This window comes from Cotesia typhae, unplaced genomic scaffold (assembly GCF_013202065.1).
Source record: "Cotesia typhae breed Kobodo isofemale line unplaced genomic scaffold, CoteBio_Ctyphae contig_23, whole genome shotgun sequence".
Taxonomy (NCBI): Eukaryota; Metazoa; Arthropoda; class Insecta; order Hymenoptera; family Braconidae; genus Cotesia; species Cotesia typhae.
In genome coordinates, this window is record NW_027423729.1 from 3,125,810 (window position 1) to 3,150,351 (window position 24,542).

Consider the following 24,542-nt stretch of genomic DNA (forward strand, 5'->3'; position numbering starts at 1 on the left):
CATTTTATTCCGGTGGATTTTTTCAGAAAAGACTGCGAAATTATGTAACGTTAAATAAAAATAAAAACTTAATCTTTGAATTTAAAATTCATGAGCTTGAGAAAAAGTTTAATCTTTTATTTTATTTTTTTAAAAAATATTTTTATTGTTATTGAAAGACTTAAATTTTCTGTCAATTTTTCTTGACAAAAAATTTTCTTGATTTTAATGTCGTCGAAAAATAAAAGTCCCCGTGTGTTCTTTAAATTTTGAGCGTCTGCATGGAAAGAAGAATAACAATTTTCTAGCCGTCTATTGAATTCTTTTGGATATTTCATAGTTTACAGATGTGCGTATGTGGAATATTATATATTATATCTTCTACGGAATCCGCGCTGGCACACTTGCACTGAGTTGGCGTCATCCCGTATGCTGGGAAGTGCTCCACATAATGTAACGTAATGTAACGCCTACTATACTGTTCGAACGTGAGAACAATGCTCTTGCGAACAGCATCTATCTGAGCAGAAAAGTCTAAGGAAAGGTAAAAAATAAAGAAAATAAAATAAATCCGGAGATAAAAATCCGTGGATAAGAAAAATCACAGGGTGACATTGACTATTCGCAGAAGGGATGAATGTTGGATGAGAAATGTTATGTTTGAGCCAAAAGCGTCTGCTTTTACATCTTGGTTGTCACTGAGAATTATTAAAATTTTTTCGTGTGTGTGTAATTTTACGTGCAACTTTAAACAGAGAGCTTTGGGGAGAAGTTATTTTTTAAATGAATTTGATAAATTATTTTGGCCGGTAAAAGGAAAGAAAAAAATTTTTTTTAATGAATTTATGTTTTATGTTTTATTATTTTTTATCAAAAAATTCAAATTGTCTAAGAAAGGTTGAATTTTTATGTTTAATAGTAAAATTGTTCATAAATTTATTAAAAAATTCAAACATATATTTACTAATTAATATAAAATTTATCTTGATTTAAAAAAAATAAATTTTAATATTAAAAAAAAAATTGCATCAAAATTTTTTTACAAAAATCTAGTTCAATAATTCAGAAAGCAAATTTTTGGAAAAATAAAAATAATAAATATTTTTTTCTGACAAAAAATTGTTCTGTAATAAATCATTCGTATAATTTATCTTAAAAATCACTTAAATAAAATTTTAAAAAATCTTTTGATCAGTATTAAATTATACTTTTACATAAAATCGAGAGTATCACCTGACATAAACTATTTATCCTATTGTCCGACTTTGTCGGACAATAGGATCCTGAGAAGATCTGTAAAAATAAAAGCAACGGCTTCATTAAGTACAAGTAAAGTAAAGGTACAAGGTTCGAATGATTGTAGTGGTGCGTGCTCGAGTTGATAAATGCCTTCGATATCTCAAAAGTGTGAGCTGAAAAGAAGATAATGTTACATAAGAACGATGAAAAATAAAAACGTACACATATGTAGGATGAGGAGAGAAGAGAAGAGAGGAAGACAAAAGTTTATTATTATATGTCTGTCTCGGTCAGAGTTAAGTTTTCAAGAGCAAAAAGTCTCATCAGTAATGACGTCAGCGTCAGAGACCAGCTGCCTCGGTTATTAATTAAGGGCATGTCCGGGCGACGTTCGTCAGCTGAAATTCGCCCACGGGAACCCCAAGAAATTAATCGACATCTCTAATACACTACTATTCCAGGCCTGACTTTGCTGATGATACCCATACACATGTAAATACATACACATATACTCATTATACGTTTTATTATTTTTTAAATGCACCTAACCGCTATACATGTGTAAGAGGAGAAAGAGATCATTCTGATGTTTGATGCGATGAGACATGGACACCTTTAGGCTAGATATATCCCTGTACTGGAGTTAACTTTAATTATCGCACATGTTATACCGACATTGTTACTTTACTTTGAAAAATAAAAATCTTTTTAACTTTAAAAAAATTTTAATAAATTTAACTTGTCATTTTCAAAAAAAATTTTTTAAACTTTTTCTGCAAGCAAATTATTTTATTAAACTCAAGAATCAGTCAATTATTAATTTGGAAGTGTTTTAAGTTTTGGGAAATTTATTTTGATATTTGAAAGTATAAAGACATTTTCATAAATTTGTAGAAGATTTATTTTAAAAATTAAAATTTTTGTAACAAGTTATTCCTTATACTTTAACTAAAATTTCAAATAAATCCCCTATAAAAAATTCAGACAATTTAATTTTGCTAGTAGCAAAAAATTTAGACACTCAACAAAGAATAAACTTTATTTTTGTCTATAAAACTTTTGCCAGAACAAAAACTATTAGCGTTAAGAGTGTGAAAAAATTCACAACATCATAAAAGTCTAACTTTCTTACATTTTTTTTGCAAATACAATTCCTGACTAAAATAATTTTTTTAAACTATCAAAATCATGAAACAACAAAAAAATTTAATTTCCAACAAAATGAAATAAATAATAAATGACAATTTTTTTAAAATAAACACTTCCTATTTCTTATACAACAGATGTAGAGATTCTGCTCAGGAATTCAAAATATTTCTTATCAACAATGACTGATAGTTTCACGGGTAATAAAAAGGTGAATTGTTGATGTTCATAGTACGTACTTGTATTAGTACTTACAAAGTATAAGAGAGCAAGAGAGAGAGAGAGAGAGAGAGAGAGAGAGAGAGAGAAGAGCCTCGAAGATGATGAGAGGATTCATCGTAAAGTGACAGCCGTGTCGACAATTCAAAAGTTCAATTCAACAAACAGTTGTTGCACATCGTCAGAGGTAATAACGGGTTGATGGCGATTGCCCAGTAAATGTCTTAACTAACATTACTCAAAGTGAGCTAAGTCCACTCCGAGATAATGATATTATTACGGGCGTCTTTATTTTATTTTAAAACTATCATCATACGTCAAGTCGACGCGCTAAATAAATCCCCTCGCACTCGGTCACTACTTATATAATACAATACAAATTGTATCCATACATTTAGTTATATACACCTGGAATTATATTCTTCACACATCAACAAGCCAATTCCGCACCGGCAATCTTTTTTCTCTTCTCCCGCTTTTATTATTTACCTCCTCCACATTACTCTTGTCCTTCTCGGCTCCTTCTTTCTTTTTTTTTTTTCTTGCACATTCTTATTCTTTATAGAGTCGTCATGCACTTTAAATTCTGCACAAGCCCTTGTGTCTTTTTTTTTTATCGAGGTATAACAAAGTATGATGATCCAGCGGTGCTTGATGAAATCATCTCGGCACCTGATTGTCAGCTCCAACTGTGTTGAGTTATCCAGATCAACTATGGAATTGCTTGTTGGTTGTTAACTCCCCACTTTTGACGTTCAAAAAAAAAAAATAAAAAAATAAAAAATATAAAGACTGTACATATGTAGACTGAAGAATATTCAATTCGTTTTGGTTGGTAACTTTATCTTATTCTTGACATGACAAAGCACGTGATTTTGTTCGAGCAAAAAAAAGATGAACATTTCCAGGTTTTTAAATATTATTTTTCTTAAAATACTCGCGGAAAATAAAATTCAAAAATTACATTTTATTCTGTAATTTGGCGCTTCATGTAAAAAAACTAGACATATTGCAGATCGATGATAATTTTTACGGAAATTACATTTAAAAATAAAGAATTTAATCATTTTTAATTAAACAGAAAAATTCTTAAGCTAAGAAATTTTTTTCAATCAATTTAATTTTATTTGTTTTGAATTAATAAAATTTTTCAAAATATTTTTTTTTTGATTAGAGTAATTGAATTAAAAAAATGTACAATAAAAAATAGAATTGCAAAGTTTTACTATTTTTCGAAGTTCAACTGCTACTTGATGCTTTTAAATTTGATAATCACTGATTAGAGTAGTTGATTGTAAAAATGTAAATTCTTATAATTTTGATACTGGATGTGGGATATTGAATGTTGGACGGTAGATAGAGAAATAAAAGACTGAAATTAAAGATGCGCGGGTTGATATTGTTGGCCGCGGTGACTTGACTCCGTTGGCATTGGAATCGGTACAAGACAAAAGACGAGAGCTTAGACAATTATAGACAATCTCGGAAGAGGAACAATGAGAAAGATAACGGCTATATATAGCCTTGATGAAGAGAATTGAGGGATGTGATGCTGCTTTATGGTGGATCAGGTTACTCGGCATCCTCATCTGATGAATTACTCTCTCTCAGTGGCTCTCACTAAAGTCCATCTTAGTCTATTTTCTTCTTTAAACTATAACAATGACTTTATTGTTATTTTTTTGTCATTTATTGTAAAATGAAATTAATAAATTAGTGCTAAAAGAATACTTTTAAAAAATTTTGTTCATAGATAGTTAAAATTTCTCGATATAAAACTTTTTAAAAAAATACTTTTACAATTGTTTATTAATTAGAAGAAAATTTATGTATCTGCTGTCTGCTAATTTTGAGATTGTTCAATAAATGAAAAATTTTTTCTGATTGGAGATAGAAATTTAATTTGTTGAAGAGCTTCGAATCAAAAACGATAGAAGAGGTGTAAATAAAAGACTGAGTAAATGAAAATAAAATAGTTTTGATAACTATAAATGGATTTGGGTAGAAGGTGTCTACCATACACAAACTGATGGTTGATAGAATAATGATAATACATAATACAATAGATTAGTTTAGCATTGCCGAGAGGAACTTACCGATTAACTCTCATCTATCATGCATTGTTGTACTCAATGGGAGGATATATAAGGGGTGGTAGTGTATTGTATCGCCTTGTTCCACTTTATTCATTTATTTTATTACTCATCTCATCGGATAGAATCTCCAATCACCAATCAAACTCCCTCATTATCAGAACCCACTATACTATCAAATATTTTCTACGCGGAAAAAATTAATTTTGAGTAAAGAAAAAATGGTTTATCTGAGCAAAGAAAATTAATTAAAATCAACAACAATCTTGGATTGAGTAAAATTTTTTTGAAGAAAACCTACGCTCAAAACAACTTGTGAAAAAATTTATTGGTAAGTCAATGTGTAATTTTTTTTAAAAAAAATGAGTATGTTTGGTCATGTGACTTGATATACCTCTATATTAGCTGACATGGTTATATTTGTTCATATGTAATTTTTTAATTAAATGTAGTTTTGAAAATATCCGACAGATGTCGCATGATCGTTGTTTTATCTCAATATAAGAGAGTTAAATTTGAGATATAAAGTTAAAATAAAAATTAAATTTTTAACTCTCATCAGAAGCTTATTTGATATCATTGTTTTTGAAATTAAAAGGTATGTATAAAGAAAATTATTATCTTTGACTTACAAATTTTTTTTTTACGTCAAGGAAAATTCTGATAAGCTTGAGGTAATAAATTTCTCTGTGTAAAAAGTGATTGATAGCAGAGAAGGGTAGAGCATGAATGTGGATATTAAGTGTAATGAATATCGAAATGAGGATGAGAGTCTTTTACTTGGATCTGAGTAGTCTAGTGTGCGCGGAGTTTGGAGTATCAGATGTACAGGTTCTCTCGCGGAATATATAGGCGGTTGGTATCGACCGTAGTGCCAAGTTGGCAGCCAATCCTCGGCAGCCAGCTAAAACCACGCCCTTTATTTCGCGCTTGCATCACCCACATTTCGCGGTGTCGATCGACCCGCCGGAAGTGTAGAGGTTTTATCTCTTTTTTATTCATCTTTTTTCGTTACTCATTCTCCTTTCTCTCCTTCCCTTTAACACCCGACTCACTGCAAGCTGCTCATTTTTCTCGCTTACACCTCCGCCGAAGCCAATCTCGCTGCTACTCTTTTCCTCGTTCAAGAGCTTTTATTTTTGTCTTTGATAGTTTTTGTTTTTTGTTTTGTATTTCTATCGAAAACCCAGACACTTGATTTGTAAAACTTTCCGAGTGATAAAATCCAGAGCATTATAAAAACTTTTCACATATATACTCATGTATATGCTTGCGGAATTTTTTATGTTTTACGAATGGAAATTGTTAGTTGGAAAAATCAGCAATTTCTCATACGGATGTCAGAAATGATACATGGATAAAATTTTTATTCTTTTGTGAAAAAAATTCTGTAGAGTGAAATTTTGATTTGAAAATAAAAAATTTTGTCAATTCTAATTTTTATTTACAGAAAAAAAAAATTGTCATTAATTATTTTCTTGTGCTAGTTAAAATTTTCCAAGTGTGTTCAGCACAAAGAAATTCGTAAAAAAAATTTTAAATTCAAAATATAAAATGACTTAAAAATTCAAAGGAATAATTTATTATAAAAATAAATAAATAACGAGAAGGAAAGATAACGAGAAGGTCTTTAAATAAAAGTTTCTTTAACGAAACAGTTCTTATTTGAATGAATAAGATTGCCAGGGAAATTGTAAGAGAAAATTTGCCAACTCTCTACTCACTTAACTCAACTCAACAGCCATTAAAAGCTCTCGGTACTTATGTAAATAATAAATTTGGCTTGGTTACCGCCAATTCTTTAAATTCAAAGTACCTGGGCTTTCTTATTCTCTTTTCCTCGAGTTTAAAGTACAGAGTACCCAGTACTGAGTTTTAGTATATTTAATGTAAGAGTAAGGCCTTTCACAATGAACTCTGCTCGTGGAATATTGCGGACTGGAGCGACTCGGGGTAAGTAAAGGTGATTTTATACACTCACACACCACACCCCACAAGGAATAATGGAATAACAGGGTATATTCTGATGGCTGGCTGGTTGACTGGTTGACTGGTGGAAAGGATGCTTCATGAGCTCCCTTGTATATACATAGAAGTATATATGTGTATATTGCGGTAAATGTAGGCATGTACTGAACTAGAGTTGCCGGATCTAGTGCTCGGAAAAGAGGTCGGAGAATAAGACGCCGGAAAAGAGAAAAGCTCTCGTTAATGAGCTTCCTTACTCGCAAAACTTGGAAAGCCGGTTACACTCGTCTTAGTTGAAAGTACTAAGAGCCGTTCAATTCAAAGCTAAGGGGAAATTATACGTCTGTTACCGTTCCCTTTATTTCTTATATATATAGCTATATAGAAATATATATTTTTTATATTAACTCTTGCTGACTAGAAAATATGCTAACATTTAATTCAAGGTTTCATTTTTTTACTTTTTTTTCTTAAAAAAAGTATTTTTTAAACGCTTCATTATAAAAAGTCAACATTTTTTGCGTTTTAAATTAACAAAATTTTTTTGCAGATTATTAATATGATTATTAAAGAAAAAAATATAAATTTGCATTTTTTTAGAATCATCAAATAAAATTTAGTTGATATCAAATAAGATTCATTTAGTGTCTACAATTTATAAATTGTTAATATATTATAGAAGTTTGAAAACATATTATATATTTAGGACAGAAAGTGTGAAAGTTCGATAGTATAAAAGACAACGATTTCTCCAAGGGATTGTTACTTACAGTGTTAGCTTAAACAACATACTTAACCGGGCTACTTAGTACTTTAGAGGGTGAGAGACATACCCTTTGCAATAATAGCATTTTCGCTCCCTTAATCCCGAGCTTCTGTCAGCGGTTTTAAACTCTATAAGTATAAGTATCTCTATACTAACACTCTTTTCCGTCTCAACCAAATTCCTACATTTACATACGCTACGTTTACGTTCAATTACCAAATTAAAATCATTTCCATTAAAAGTTATCTAGTTTTTAATTTACAAATTTTTTTTTATAATAAATAATTGAATTGTAAACTTTTTTGAAATTTTCAAAGTTCAAAACTGTATAAAAGAAAAATTTTTAAATTGTAATTGTTATATTATTATGAGAGGAAAGCCTAAGTGCAATGTATTTATACATTTTGGAGACGAATCCTGAGGGACTATAAACTATATAGACGAGTTCAGTTGTGGTTCCAAGTCCCGTCAGTATATTGCCACCATATGTGTATCCTGTAGTGTATCTTAGGGATCAGATATTACGATGTACGTCAGAATAGTATAGGTTACTTGTACATAAAACCTTTGTCTATATATCTGTGTTGTGTGTGTGTGTGTGTTATCTGAGGTAGAACTTGGTGGTATAGAGCATGGAGTTATAGTTAGAAGATACCCCATCGGTATAACATAAACCCCGCGTTAAGCCGCTTAGTTCTTCGGAAGGGCAGTGACGCCTGAAACATCCGGAGTAGTATGTACTCTAAGTATCCAGTGTATGGTATTGGAAATTCGATATGATCTTTAAAAATTCCAGGATGCTTTATGTGTGCCAATATATCATTTTAATTATTTATTTTTTATTTGCTATACAGAAAAAACGGTTTAATTAAATCAAGAAATTTTTTTGAAAGATCGGAATTGTTTTTGAGCTTGCAGAAATTTTTTTGAAACAAGAAAATTCCGTATTTTTTTTTTTTGAATAAAATTCCATCTTTAGTCAATAAAGTTGGAAGTGATATTATAAGATTGGAAGTAGACATGAAAGTGGAGACTTACTCAATGAAGACTTGTTCTCTCAAATAACAATTATTGGTATCATTGATAGTCCTTAAAAATCAATTATAAGGACGGACCCTTGAATTTAAAGATAACAATTATATAATTATAATAAGAAGTATTGTAAATAAGAGAAGTAGAGAAATAATTAAATTTAATTAATAAATGTAAGGTATTGTGCGTGAAAAAGAAAAAAAATAAATCCGTATAGAATTTCGTTAAATTTGGTGCTCAATAATTTCGATAATCACTATAATATTGATTTCCTTAATAATCAGATCGGCTTTCAGTCTCGAAATTCGTGTGTGTATAAATAATAATACGTAAGCAACTTCTGAGGGTCAACAGAGTATTTTCACACGGGGTTAATAAAAGGTTAGATATAACTTGGTATTAGAATACATGGAGGACATAATGTGACACCGGCGTACGCTTAATTTAAGTATATCCCATCTACGAAAATTCAATGGTAGGGGGTGTGTCGTCGTTCTGTACGCGTACTTTTATACACAATTCGTGACCCTATTCACAAATAATATTTTAACGTACACACTCAGCCCTCTTATAGACTCCTGACTCTAATAGGGCAACTTCTTCTATCGGCTGGGAAAAATTATTTTTCATTTTACGGCTGCAATTATATTAGTTATCATCACGCGTATCAACGACTAGTAGTTATTGACTACCTTCTAATTAGTAAGAATAGTAGTAAGTAATGAAATCACCGAGTTTTTAACGAATTAGGTAGATCGATAAATTGGAGGAGAGTCAAAATTTTTTATAAATAATTAAAATAATGTAATCATGAATGATTAAAGAAATTTGACAGCGTATTCGGCCGAGGCAATGAGGTAATAATTGCTTCAAGATTTTTTTTTCGAAGGATCAAATTCTTGAGTGGAGATTTTATCGATCTCTATCCAAGAGTCATAATTTTTGTTTTTTAATCAAGTAATGTAAATGTTTAGAAAAAAGATTGAAATTGTAAAGAATAATATTTACTTGAATCAAGTTATTTTTTTTTCTGTGTAGAATGAAGTTAGATAAAAAAATCAGTTACAATTCCCGACATTGCATTCCTCAATAAAAAATTCCCAAAAATCAGACCCAAGTTACCGAAAAAACATCATTAGCAGCTTCCTCGAAGAGTTTCCTAGCGCTCCAGTTTCATAATCGTCCGCAGAAAGAATGGGCTTTCTTTGTGTCCAAATAAGATTCCAAAAGATCTCTTAGCCCAAATACACACCTATATATCTCAATATCTGAAAAAGTAAAGCACGTCAATGCAGTCCTATTCTGGGCGGATAACGTGTACAGCGTCTTCTTAAAATTATCCCGCGTCCTCGAGCACCCAAGAGAGCATGATCCAGCGTCTCCAATAGCCGGAAGAAGTGGACTCACCACCACGGGGGCGACCTGCCGAGGAATTTTATAAGCCCCGACAATTCCCGGCTCAATTCCGTCTAGCTTTTCACCGATATTCATCTCCACAATGGATAATACCAAAATACGAAAAACTTCTTACCGCAACAATGAACCCTCTAAAATTCAAACCAACACCAATACTAATACTTTGGTATTAGATCTTGGTTTTAATAGCCTCAGCTTCATCTTTTACCCGGTGCTTTTTCACACCTTTTACCCCTCTAGCATTTTTGAGCTCGTGACACGTCGAGATTCGAGACCCTCAATGTGTAGCACAACAAATACCTGGGGCATAATCTTCGTCATAATCGTCCTCGCTTTTTTTCTCTTTCTACTCCCTTTTTTCTAAACACTCCTCGGCGCAAATCCGATGGAAAAGGTAAATAATATATGACATACCATCCTACAGACAATGTGGATAAATATGTAGGCATATGTGTAATGTATGTATGTTATTATACATACACCAAAAGATATATCGATCTATTATGATTGAGTTTATTGTAAAAAGTGTCGAATCTGTCTACAAATAACCACTAGACCCTACAGAATAGTTATAAACTTATATGCTTTCTTTATTATCAATTCTGCTCCAAAAATCCTAACATTGAAAAAAAATTAACTTGATTCTCGAGAAAAATTTTTGAACTAAAAAAATTTTATTAAACTCAAGAATTTTTTGTCTTGTTTCTAGATAATGAAATTCTTCAAAATATTTTTGGTTCAAGAATTTTTCATTATGTCTTGTTGATAAATCTTAATGTGAAAGAAAGAATTTATTAATAAAAAAATGTTATATCAAACAAAGAAAAAAATATGCATGATATCTTTAAATTTCTAAATAAGCATTTTATCATTTTTAAATGAATAACTACTATTTTTATTAAAAAAAAAAAAAAAAAAAAAAAAAAAAATTATTCTCCGGGTTTTTTTTTTATAATGTTAATAAAATCCTTCTTTGAGTCAATTCAATTTCGGAAGGATTAAGTCAATTAAAAATCATCCACTCTGCTATTTTTTGACAGTGCATAGACTGCTCTAGTCCTTGTTTATGTCTGTCTCTAATATAAATACAACTCTCATATGTATATACATTATATATCGCCCGTCCTTCTCTAACTAAACAGACAATTTGTAAATATAATATACTGACGGGGCTTTTGGCACTTACTAATACGGAGCAGACTGGACTAGATTATTTAGTTGTATATCCGACCACATTATCCTAAACATCTAAATCCGGACAGCTGGGCTCGTGGCTCTCAACTTTCTAAAATCATCTGTTTCAATATCTAGTTTCACATTTTGGTATAATCATCCACATGATTTTGTTAAATATGATTTTTATTATGAATGGAAACTTTGGAGGGAATTTGAAGCTCTGGAGATCTGGCGGGTTAATTTTCATGGATTTGGAAAGCCATTTTTGGAACTGGGTGGCCAGAGGATGGCTCGGTGGAAGTGAGAACCACTTTTTAATGAATGTGCTAGAAGTGTCAGAGCAGCAACTGTCAAAACACGCCCAGCCGAGGCGGAAAGCGTGACGTTCGACAATAATGGGGGGGGGGTGACATTTCATGGAGGGAGTTCATACTAGTTTTATCGATGTGTATTTTGTGTGTTATGTGTGGTGGTGATCGATTGGAGACATACGTTGAAATATTGGATGGAGAATGTAAAGGTAGAGGCAGAGATAGAGATTGGACACGAGTGTGTCAGAGACAAATTTTGATTAAGACCGGTAAGATAATCGTTATCGTTATCACAATCATAATATCGATGAAATTAAATGACATATTTAGGGTTAATAATTATTTTAAAGAAAAAGGAACGTATTTTTTTACTCCAAAAATAGAAAATTTTTTTTATTAAAATTTTCGTTTGCTTTGAAAAAATTATTTTTATCTTATGGAAAAAAATCTTAAGCCAAGAAATTTATGTCGAAGAATTTGATCATTTCTTCATGAAAAAATTAAAAAAAAATTGTATGTTAAACTACAAAAATATTTATTGAAAATATTGTTTTTATAAAATTTTTTCATGGAGTTTTAAATCAAATTCAATGAATTTAATTTCAGACAAAATATCGTCAATTTAAGCTCAAAAATATTTTTAAACCAGGTATTTTTAGCTTCTGTAAGTTTAACAATAAAATGTACTGTAGGGTAGTTGTTTATCCTTGGGTAATTCAGGGTTAGGAGCATGCGCAGGATAATAATGTTGATACAAACTTTTTACTAGCATATCATGAGCTTGCGGCGCGGCGTCAACCTATGGGATCAGTTACACAAGCAATGCCAGACTTGTGATTGGTTTAAATAGTAAGTGACACCCACGCCCACATGTCGATTCGTGTCGACATAAAACTTTACATTATTTCAATTATTATAACTATAACTCATACACAACAGGAAAAATTGGTTCTGTAAATAAGTACTCCATTTTATTTATAATAATTTGTTAATATATTTTCGCGTGAATTTATTTACAGGCGCAAATAATAATAGTAATAATAATCATCATAATTATAATAATTAATGACAATAATAATTGTTTATCATAATTTCTGTCCAATTTTCGTATATATATATATATATATATATATATATATATATATATATATATATATATATATATATATATATAATATGTATAATTTGTATAATTTTTATATTTACGACCTAATCTATGCATATATCTAGGACGTATGTTCAATATTTATAAAGAATTACCTATACAATTATTTTTAACTAGTGAAACTTTTTTTTTATTCTTTACTTTACTCATGTTTTATCATTTTATATTTTTACTCCAGTAATTTTTACAATTGTTTTGTCAAACCAAAATTGTTCATTTAAGGAAAATTTCGGTATTTAATTTTCTAAATTTTTTAATGTTTTGCCACTTTGCACAAAATTCACAACAATTTTCGTTGTTGCATATCAAAGAATCATTAATTTTAATTCACCGCGAATCAGTCTTATCTCTTGCGGATTTTAAAATTAAATTTGAGGCAGAATGAATTTTTTGTATTTTTAACTTTATTGATAATTTTTCTTTTTAAACGGAAAAAAATTGAAAATTTCAGTGATGGAAAATTTACTGTATAAATAATAGGTATTTTTATTATTTTTTCTCCGCGTAAAATTTAAAATAAAAAATTGTCATGAATTTCCAAATACTTATATTTACTCCAAAAAATTTTTTTTACAAATTACAAATTACAAATAATTTTTCATTTTGCCTCAAGTTTTCTACTAAAGAAAAATTCACCAATCAAATTAGTAATTAAATATTATAATTCTTCCACTAGTTCACTCGCGGTGATCTTTCGTAATTAATAAATCATTTTTAATAATATTAATAATAATAATATTTACAATAATCTAGAAGATAATTGCGCGATCGATGTTTCTCAAAGAAACATTTTCATTAATAATAAACTTAATAACTTACAATAATAATTATAATAATTAATAATACAAGAAATAAGGTAAAACATTTGGTGCTTCGAGCGACCAAATATCTCCTAAACGACTACCAGCGTCACAATATACATCCTTATTCCTCCATTAAATATTATAAATAATTTAAAAAATTTACTCGATTATTTTTTAAAAATTCAATATTTACAGCGAAAGCTTGGCCTAAAAGTTCATATTAATTAAATTTTTTTTTTTTATTTTTAATATGATATATAATATAATTTATTTATTCATTTAATATTTACAGACTACGAAATAAAATAAAATAAAACATTAAATGTCTGAAAAATGGGAAAAATTCAATTATTAAATAATTGAATGAATTATTGACAACGGCGTTATTTGTCTGACAAATTACAAATTACAACTCACTGAGCTGAGGTATCACGCGGGTGAGAATGGCCTGTGAATTTGTGGCGGTTTCGGCGGATTGCTTTGCGTCGGAGGCGTCACCACGCGGATCAGTCCCTGGGTAGCCGCCGGAGCGGAGGATGGCTGGTTCTGTTGCTGAGACGAAGGTGTCTGGTGATTCGAGAGTGGACTTCCGCGGGACGAGGGCGTGTGTGGACTTGGAACCGCGACTCGTAGCGGGCCTGTTACCGAGAGATTGGTCGCCACCAGTGGAGGACTATGTGCCTCGCTCAGACTGTCCGAGAGACGAGAGATTCCACCGTCAGACAAACGAGATCCCTCGGAGGACAGTCGGGAGATTCCTTCTGGCAGCTGGTGCTGTGGGTGGTGAGGATGGTGAAGGAGCCCCTCGTGCGGGTGCAGTCGAGGAGGTGGCAAACTCAGTGGGTCTGGTAATCTATAAGATTATAATTATTTTTATTTATTTACTTTTTTTTTTACAAATTACAGTTACATTGTTCGAAAATTGAAGCGATTAAATTTAAGGATAATTTTCTATCAATAATTTGATTTGATATTTTATCTTTGAAAAAATTTTAAGACGAAAAATTGAAGCTCGGAAAGATAAAGTTAAAATTCTTATCCTTCAATTTAAAAATTTTTTAGTCACAAAATTTTCATGCATGCATCGAAGGTAGTAACAAAAAGGGCAAAAAATACTTTTCGATAATATTTTATTTAACCAATATTCATTTAGTTTATAATAAATGACAGCTCGATAAAAGTTTAATCTAAATAAATAACTTTTAATCCTTATCAGTAAATTATCAGTTATCACTTATAATTTTAATTTTGATAAATATTAAATATTCATGCGTTATCATTTATCATGTTCAATATCATCAATATAAATATATTTATAAATAAAACTCTTTTTGTTATTCTCACTTGATTGATTGCATCTGTTAGTAACATTTATCCTGTCATCATATCAACAATTAACACTATAACTACTTGTAACTACATCTAATTTACATGCATTCATCCACTATATATAAGACACTTAAAAAAAAAATATTTACAAAATTAACATTAATTAAATTAATATACAAAAAAATAAACATAAAAATAAAAAAAAATAACCCATGCACTATTACTACAGTTTCTTCCACTAAAAAAAAACTATTCACTGATAAAAGAATTTTTTGAAATTTAATTAATAAATTTTTTTAATTTAATATTTTTTTAATGATTTTTCAACACCGGAATAATTAATAAACATTTACTAAACATAATAAATAAACTGTTAATTAATTAAAGTGTATTATAAGTGAATTAAAGTCTATTAAAATGTACGATTTGAATAAAAAATCTAAGTTAACTGTTAAAATTGTGATTTTTTTTTTTTTTAAATAGTATTTATAATTAATTAATTACTATTTATAATAAATTCAATATTATTTATTATAGTTTAATTTTTTCGCTATATATTTTTAGATTAAAAAAACTTTCTTAATATCAATATTTTTTTCTCTTAGTGTATTTGATAAATTAATAAATCTTTTCTTACTAAATTAATTTATCAAGAGCTAATAAATTCTTCTATCAGTGTTGGGTATAATCACTAAATTTTACAAACATAAAAATAAAAATACAAGCAATTTCTACAAGGATCAGGATCAGAAAATAAATCTAGGTACAAAAAGTTAAATTAAAAAAATAAAACTATATATACAGAGGATAGGAAACTACAGTACAAACTTACAATAAATATTTACAAATTACAAATGCAAATAACGTTCTCTAACCATATGTCGGTATACAGACCTCGAACCGAGATCGCCCCTGGGCCCGACGGCTTGGAAAGGACTGGTCTCGGTCAGCCGGAAGATTCCTCCTGCGTTCGGGATCGCGGGGTGGTTGTGCTGCGGACTATGGGGCTCGAATCTGAACCCCGTCGGTGGAAACTTGAAGGCGGTCATGTGGTTGAACCGAAGCTGGGTCTGCGTCGGATCGTACCTGAATCCGAGGCCTGGGGGTGGAAGAGGCGCCACCGGACCCAAGGAAACTGGTGAAGGCTGGTGGTGGGACTGCGATGGCGGGGTCGAAGACGGCGAGGGTGGCGAAGTTCCGCCGAGAGATATGTCGGAGTCTTCTGAGTCGCTTCCTCCTCCAGGACTGAGAGGTCGTCTAGAACCTGCACCTCCTGGGCCTGATTGCTGTTGCAATCTGGAAGTTTTATAAAAAATCTTCTATTTAGAATTTTTTACTCAAAAGAATTTTTTGTTTAAAAATTACTGTTATTTTTCTTGAATTTTGAAGAATTTTATTTGCAATTTTATGCAAGTTGTTTGTTTCTCAAGATTTAAGTAATAATGTTTTCATTTTATTTAAAGTGTAAGGTGTTAAATGTCGATACATTCCCAGCTCTTGTCTTACTGACTAACAGAGTGTTAATAATAATCGCTTTACAGCTCGTTACTTGCTCATAACACTACAATAATTAACTACGATACTTGTATAGTAGAAGAGGTAATTAAAGTACCGTCTATCGTATTTTATTTTCATAAATTAGTTAAAAAAAAATACTTTTTAAAGAGTAATTTTACATTTTCAAATAAAATTATTTTAAGCTTCTTTGTAAATTTGTATTAGTTACATTTAAACATTGGTTGATGATTTTTTTAATATATATTTACATAATTAAAAAGTAAACAAATGGTTCACCCAATGACTCGGTAGTATCTCGCGTCAAAAAAATGTTGAATTACATCGAAAACAATAATGATGAAAGAATAAAAATTCAAGATTCGTATTACTAAAGTTAAGCTCAAAAAGAGTGTTGTATATACAAATGATTTAAAAGAAGAAACAATCCGTGCTTCCACTTTACAATTCCTTTGCTGTCGGCGACACTGAATCGATCCCAGCTCTCGGCAGAATTGAAACAAATTAAAAAAAAAAAAAAAAGGCAGAAAAAACTAAAAACCTGAGTATAAACTCCCGTTGATGTACATTAGAGCGTAAATGAAACTCGAGAACGAAACACAAATGGCAGTAAAAGTATAAATAAAACAAGACAAAAAATATAAACTGTTTTCATTACTAATCGGTCTGTCCCTTATATTCGTTACTGTGAAACTCAACAGCCGTCTTTTATCGCTTTCAGTCTTTATGGATTTTTCTTTTTGAGCTTCAAGTAGTTTATTTTATTTGACATTTTGCAACATGCAGTTGCCATCAGACATCAAACGAGTGTCAACTCTCGTTTATTTAACTATTATTTGTTTCGATAAATAAATTAACAAATTTGTGATTAATTTTTTAAGAACTCAAATAAATTGTTTGTTTGTTTTCTTGGAAGTTATGAATTTTTTTTTAATGATCGAAAAATAATTTTATGTTAAATTCGGCAATTAATCATTTCACACGTGACCATTTAAAATTAATGAGAAGGGTGTAGCAAATCAAGAAGGCATTTATATGCTGCGGACTTTTACTCCAAAGACACCGCTGATGCTATTCTGTATCTGCTATTACATGTGTTATATATATTAAAAAAATGAATTAAGGATATAAGAAATGGTGGAAAAAAATAACCAAAATTCGGTAGTACGAAATTTGTGTATACACATGTGTAAATGTAAAATTGGGTATCAGGTGCACTGTCCGGATGCGTGTGGTAACGGCGCGTGCATTTACGCGGGATGACAAGACGCTTTTTCAAAGCATATCACCGGACGTACTAAAGTCCACGGGTCTCTGCCAATTATATTACGATGGACGGGATATAATGCCGCTTACTCGGTCGGTGAACCTATCATTCGAATTTAAACTTTACGGTTAATATCATTTTATATTCACAGGATAAAATTTTGCTACAATTCTTGAAGAAAAAAATTTTTTATACCCAAAAAAAAAAAAATTACTTGATTTAAAATTTCATTTTTGCTTCAAGATTTTTAATTAGAGCGTATTTAAGAAATTTTTTTTTACATAAACCTCGTCGGCAAAAATATTTATAGAATAGACATACAGTTTTTTTGAAAGTGATTTTTTTGAATCGAATATATTTTTTTTTCAGTGTCGTAAGAATTCTAAAATTTGTCATAAATAATAACTAATAAATTTTATGAAAAAAAATAAAATTTGACTTAAAATAAAAAAAACAATTTTATAAAAATAATAAGCACCCCTATGGAGAATAAAAAGGTCTAGAGTGCAAAGAACGGGATATCATTTTAACAGAATCTGGACGACGTGTCATGGTACACTATTAAAAAAGGCTCATATCTACTTTCATATTATATTAGTATATATAGGCACCACCCGAACGGATTTTGATTTTTCCCCCCTAAAACAAAATTTCCGCATCTTCGTCTCGAGTCCCTTGTCCACCTTTAGCTGAACTACGCACAGGGTACAGGGTACAGGGCACATAACAGTATACGGTTAAATACCCAGATGCACAATGGGGGTACGTATCGCCGAAAAATCTGAGCCCGGTTTGGCCCACGACAAAAGGTAACTGGATACCTCGGCACGGTGTGCATCGTTCATGTGAACGACGGAATGGAACGACGGCCGAGCAGAGGCGCGATTTGAAACGGTCCATGCATGCACCCTGTCTTTTTCTCATTCTCTTCTTTTTCATTTTTTACTATCGCTGCTATATTGTTATTATTGTTATTATTGTTATTATTATTATCTTGTAGTATTCGTACCCGAGTACGATAAAATAGTTTTCACTCTTTCGCTCTTACTCTTACGTGCTCGCGTTACTCTACACCCCACCCGACCCCCGGGCATTTTTTCATCCCCAGCTCGTTTTTAATAGCCGCTAATAGAGACGTTAAAACGATATGGCCCCTTCCAGCGACTTTGACGGCTTCATCTCTTTCTCCAACGTTTTATACATTCAATTCTCTTTTAGATCATATTATTCCTTCTTTTATTACACGTGTGCTTTATACTAAGGGGGTATCCGATGCTCATTCTTTTATTTTATTTATTATTATTTTATTCACTTATTAAGACTTCAAAACATTCCTTATAATCCTTAATATAAAATTGAGATGAAATGTATGTGGCATCAATTTATTCGTGATGTGATTGGTCGAATATATCATAAGCATGAAAATATATGCAAACTCTACATTCAAGCGCGCGCTTGCGCGCGCAAATTCAAATTCTAGTTTCTTAAATTAAAACTGAAAAAATTTGTATTTTGTTTTAATTTAAAATCGTATGAATAATTTTTGATAATTAATATTTAACTTTAAAAATTTTCACAATTTTGTAAAATTGATATTATTCTTTGACATGATTACGAAAAATTTTAATGAAAAATTTACATCAAAAAATATTTTCAGATTCATTTTAAAGCTTCTTTATTTTCAAATTAAACTTAAAAATAGTCAGGTGTTTGCTAATTTCAATATAATTATTTTCCAAATTTCTCCAAGTCACTCAATCCGAATTTTTATGAAAAGTGACCACCACGTAACGTTCTTTATGCAACATTTGCCTTTAAAAATTCAAACGTAAATGACAGATGGTAATTTTGTTATTTCAGAGTTTAAAAATACGCAGCAGTATCCAAAATAAAAACCGCGTTTGACTGGCGATATTCTACACGCTGAAAATGGTGGCCGAACCTCTACCATTCGAGTGAAGAGAACAGGTAGTCGAATGATTTGCAGGATTTTATCGGATATTGCGATCGGGCAACTTTTTAGCTGCACTTTACTTAAAAGTTTAAGTATATAATACATCTTTTTCAAAACTCTCAACACAAAACAGCAGACCAGTTGCAGAGAATGCGACAAATGTTTGTTCAGCAAGCCACTTGTCTATTATATTTCCTATTATATCCATTTCCTCCCTTACACAAGTTTTCACTCCTGTCGGTGAATTCCGATATGTTGACCGCTTTTAAGTGCGTCCTATTTTACTCTAGATAAATCCACAATACAAAAACTACAAAGACTATTCTATATATATATATATATATATATATATATATATATATATATATATATATATATATATATATATATATATATATATATATATACATCGTACATACCACTTGAACCCCAAAGAGACACTATAGTCTTCCAAAGAAAATACGTGTAGTAAATTGATATTTTATTATTTTAAAAACCAAACTAAAAGTTATTAAATACAAATAGTTTTTTTACCGAATTTCTTTTATGTCTTCCTCGTATCATCCTCTTAAATTGGAAGCTACAACTTTTTAGTGTTTACATTTTGTTTTATGTCTACAAAGCCCTTTTACTTATTATTCTATCATCATCCATGAGAAAGACATTCCTGTAAAAATTTTCTCATAAAATTAAAATTTAAATCCACAGATTTGTTTTTTAAGAGTATAGACAATAAGTAACTTTGTGAAATAATTTAAATTGAATCCTAAAAAGTGACCGTACAACATCCTGTGAGGGTAACTGCATCCGGAGATTACCTACTACATATATTTATACATAAAATAATAATAATAATAATAATAATAATAATATGTAATTCTGTTGTCTTTAGGTGAATTTTATGAGACAAGACTTAACCGTTAAATTCGTTGTCCTCGCTTGAGGGCGCCTCTGTTTCAACAACATGAGAGACGAACAAGACTCATCATTCACTCGACTATTCTTGAATACATTATTATTATTATTATAGATATATATTCAAATTTTCATCCCGGTCTTGTCTCATTCTCATTCACTTTAGTCTGTGTCTATCTCCAGGAAAATTATCCGTCCTTTTAGCAGCCATCCGAGATAAACGACGGTATAATTAAGACCCTAGACATCACAGCAATTTAACAGTATGCACGATCGAATTTAACATGGTACATTCATTTTTTGGTATGTCCTGTATTATGTGTGGGAATTTTAATGTAATGTGTATAAAGACAAGTAGCGCACAGGTCTGTGAATATTTAAAATAAATAGATTAGTATATGTAAACATTCTAATGCTTAAAGGAATGAATGTATGGGATGAATGGTAACATTGTAAAGAAAACAATCGCAAATTGGGCTGATGCTTAATTAAGCCGTTACTTGGTGTGGAAAAAGATCATCATTGGGTTGCATGGAAACCGGAAGCATTATAGACAATTTTTTTTTTTTTAAGGAAAATGTGGGCGAGATAATATCTGTTTATGCTTCAGAAATCAAGAAAATACTGTTTTTTTAGGTTTTTGAGGAAATTTTTAGGTGAAAGGGAGAAGGATGGGGGTTCAGGAGTGAGATGCTCGGAAAAGTCGGAAAGTTTGAGAAATGGTGAAATTTTAGAAAATTGCGGTGGAAAAGAATTAACGAATTTTTGGAGGTAGATTGAGAAGAAATAATTTTGAGGATTTTTCAAGAGGAAAAAAATTTGAGAAGTTAGTTAAAAAATTGAACCAATGAAAAATAGTCTTTTAAATCTATATAAAGTTTTAAAAAAAACATTCAAAGAAAAGAAAAAAATTTTTCCAGTATATTTTCTTGAAACAAACGAACTTGTCTTGCATTTAAATCAAAATCCTGTTGATTTGTTGGTAAATAATAAATGTTGCAATCAAAAAGCGATTCGGCTTTGTCGAGAATGTGTAAGCATTAAAGTTTGCAAGAGAAATATATCACCCGTACTGAGCGAGCGTGGACAAAAGAAGACAAGATTATTTGGGAGTGGAGCATTGCTCGAGGGACAAAGTGATGAGTCTTATTCAGCGTTAAGCTCCTATACAATTTAATACCTCTGTACATACATCGCAGAAGGTACAAGTACGCCGTGCTTTCGTGTTGGCTGATGTTTGAGTTTGAGGGCAAATACTTTAGTCGAGAGTGAGCTTGGAAGCTCTCGACGTCTTTCCCGGATATCGATGGCTGTTCTTCAACCCGCTACAGTCTAATCGATCTCACCTTCACCTTTTCACTCAGCTAGCTCTTAGTTCACAGCTTGCCCATCAGATAAATTAACAAAGCCCCTATCTTTTTCCACGTTTTCCAAAAATTTCCGATGTTGATAAAATAAAACATTTCGTTTGTTTCCAAGGGCTACTAACTACATGCTACATCATGTCTTTTCACTAAAAGGCGCACGCGTCACTTTTAAAGAGCCCGTCATCAACGAGATCGACTCAAGAGATTGATGAATATTATATACATATACATATCTATAAGGGTCTTCAAGTGGATAGCCGACCCATACTTTGCTCAGTTTTAAACACTCAGGCCAAATTTAGTTACTCGATAAAAATTTAAAGCACACCATCAATATCACCAGCATCAACATCATCTCATCTCATTTAATATGGAAGTTGAAGGCCTTTTCTAGGTCTATGCACCGAATTATAAATTTATCAATAGAACTCAATACCCCGGCTCGTTCAACCCGTGACCACCCATCTTGCTAGATTTATATAGATCGGTTAAGTGTCAGACACCCGAGCTAGTTGTAGTTGTAGTTTAAATTTATAAGCTGATCAACGGAACTTTAGGACTGATATCAAGGACATTAGGTCACTAAATTTTGAACTTATGAAGAAAAAATTCTAGTTAATTAAACTATATATGATGGTGTCAGACAAAATTTTATTTGACCAATATTTAGATCAATAATAAGAAAAAAACTAATTAGTCGAATCAAAAATGAATTTTTTTTTTAAGAAAAATAATCTTGAACAATTTGGATAAAAAATGTTTGAAAAATTAATTTATTAGTTGGTTTGAATTGAAGTTTTTTGATTTTATTTTATATTGGATTAAAAGTAAAAAAAAGTTAAAAACGTGACCAGGAGGTCTAAAAATCTGGAAAATCGCGTGACTTAATGCATGGATGGTCCTTCTTAAAAAATCTGAAAATAGAATATCTATATCTAAACATTCGGAGGATAGGACGTAACCGAGTAATCGGATCGGTTTTGTCGACGAATCCGAATAGAAGGAGAAATCGATACGACCACCCGTGCCCACAGGTATATCTAACCGTTATATATCAAATGTAAGGTAAAAAATAATATTAGAAAAAGTGTGTCTATAAAAGTGTACAAAAACCTAAGAAGAAGGTCCTACTTATACTTGCAGTGCTCTCGCACGGTCAATTAGGCTTTCACCAACGAAATTCACGGAGTGGAGCAAATTCTGGGCGACAGCCCGTAAAACCACACGAAGTTGTTGCTCCGTGTTCGGTTCCATTTCGGGTAATTTTAATATAATACTTAATACTATACGGAAGAGAACGAGGAATGAGAAGCGGATACTTGTGACTTGTGACTAGAAGCCGCACTATCTTTAGCTTCTTTAATATTAAGGATGATCCACAAGGTGGAAAGGAACAACCGATCGAATCTGGATCATTTTTCAAAGAGTTCCGTTTAGTAAGCGCCTTTTTATTTTGTTTTGCTTAGCCGATGCTCCAAATTCAAATTACCAATCGAGAATCCGACGGGATGAATCTTTATTATTTTCACACAGAAAAAAAAAAGGTTATTTTAAACCAACAACGTATTGGTCTTTAAAAATTTTTACTTGATTCAAAAAAAATTTTTTAAGCTAATTGTATTAAAAATTTGAATTAACAAAAATAATTTTGTCTACTCAAAATAATTAATTTTTAAATTAAGCCAGAATATATTTTTATTCAAACGTATGGGAATTTTTGATTTAAGAAAATGTTTCAATACAAAGAAGAATTTTTTTTTTAATTAAGACATTCCCTTCAAACATTCTGCAGGCAATAATATCATTCTTGAACCGAGATATCTTTTTTTTTTGTTGAATAAGTTGAACGGGAGAACGAATAATGGTTATTTTTCGAAGACTGGAGAATTTGCTGAGAATAAAACTAATGCTATTCTTTATAAAGGATGCAGGATGCTGGATTTTGGATGTAGTGATGTATTATGCTGGATGGTATAAGATTTCACACGTGAACGGGGAAAAGAGGGAGGACCAGATTGGCTGGCCGGCGTGCCTTAAGCCGTCGCAAATTACTCGGTAAGCCTTTTAGTCGACGAGGTTTGCTCGTTTTGCTTAAAGCTTATTTGCTTTAGTTTGTTCTTCATTTTCATCCCACCCCTCTAAGATCTGCTGTGTATTATTTCACGCTCGGCTGAGTAGATTTATTATATTATATATTATGTATATGTGAATAATGTGAATTAGTCCAGATAATTTGAGCTTCTGAGTTTTAATTCCTTCAAATGGAATTATTGAGGCACTGATTTGTGCAAACTTAGAATCTCGTTGAGGTTGAAGGTATTTTTTGTAATTGAAAACCTTGAAGATAAAATGCTCGATTTAGATTTTTTAAATAATCATTCAAATTTGTAAAAATTAATTTTTGAATTAGTTTTAATGCTATAAATATATTAATAATATTTTTTTATTAATATTAAGAAATTTTTTATCATATTTAAAAAAGACTCTAAAACTTTTTTCACGAACAATTGAAGCAGTAAAAAATTTTTTTTTTTAAAGTCATGTGAATGAACATGAACAATAATGAAAATAAACTAATTTACGTTTAAAGATAGCAAATATATCCGCTTGTGATGTGAAACCAATCATCAGGCAAGCATTGTAGATCTCCTATGGCATCAAAGACTTGACATCGAAAACACGAATCCCCTGAGGCTGAGTAGAGAGGAGAGTAGAGCTCGGTACAGAGTGTAGTTCCGTATTGGGGTGAGCTACAGGGCATATTATTATATATTTATCTATATATATAGATAGTCCAGGAACGGTGACGAGCTTGAGTAAAAATTTAAATTTAACGCAATTTCAGGCGATTACCACGGGACTCCGGTTCAGTGATATACCCG

The 24,542-nt window shown here is 31.0% G+C and overlaps 1 protein-coding gene across 1 annotated transcript in view; it reads right to left on the bottom strand.

Annotated features, from left to right (window-relative positions):
• Nucleotides 1–12,633: 12,633 nt before the first annotated feature.
• The window catches only part of Optix (optix), a 28,229-nt gene continuing 16,320 nt past the window's right edge, over nucleotides 12,634–24,542 (bottom strand). The window contains exons 2-3 of the mRNA XM_074238971.1: nucleotides 15,537–15,938; nucleotides 12,634–14,166 (exon numbers count right to left, since the gene is read on the bottom strand). Of these exons, the coding sequence (XP_074095072.1) occupies nucleotides 13,743–14,166; nucleotides 15,537–15,938 (826 nt within the window). The 3' untranslated portion in view covers nucleotides 12,634–13,742. The remainder of the gene's footprint in view (nucleotides 14,167–15,536; nucleotides 15,939–24,542) is intronic.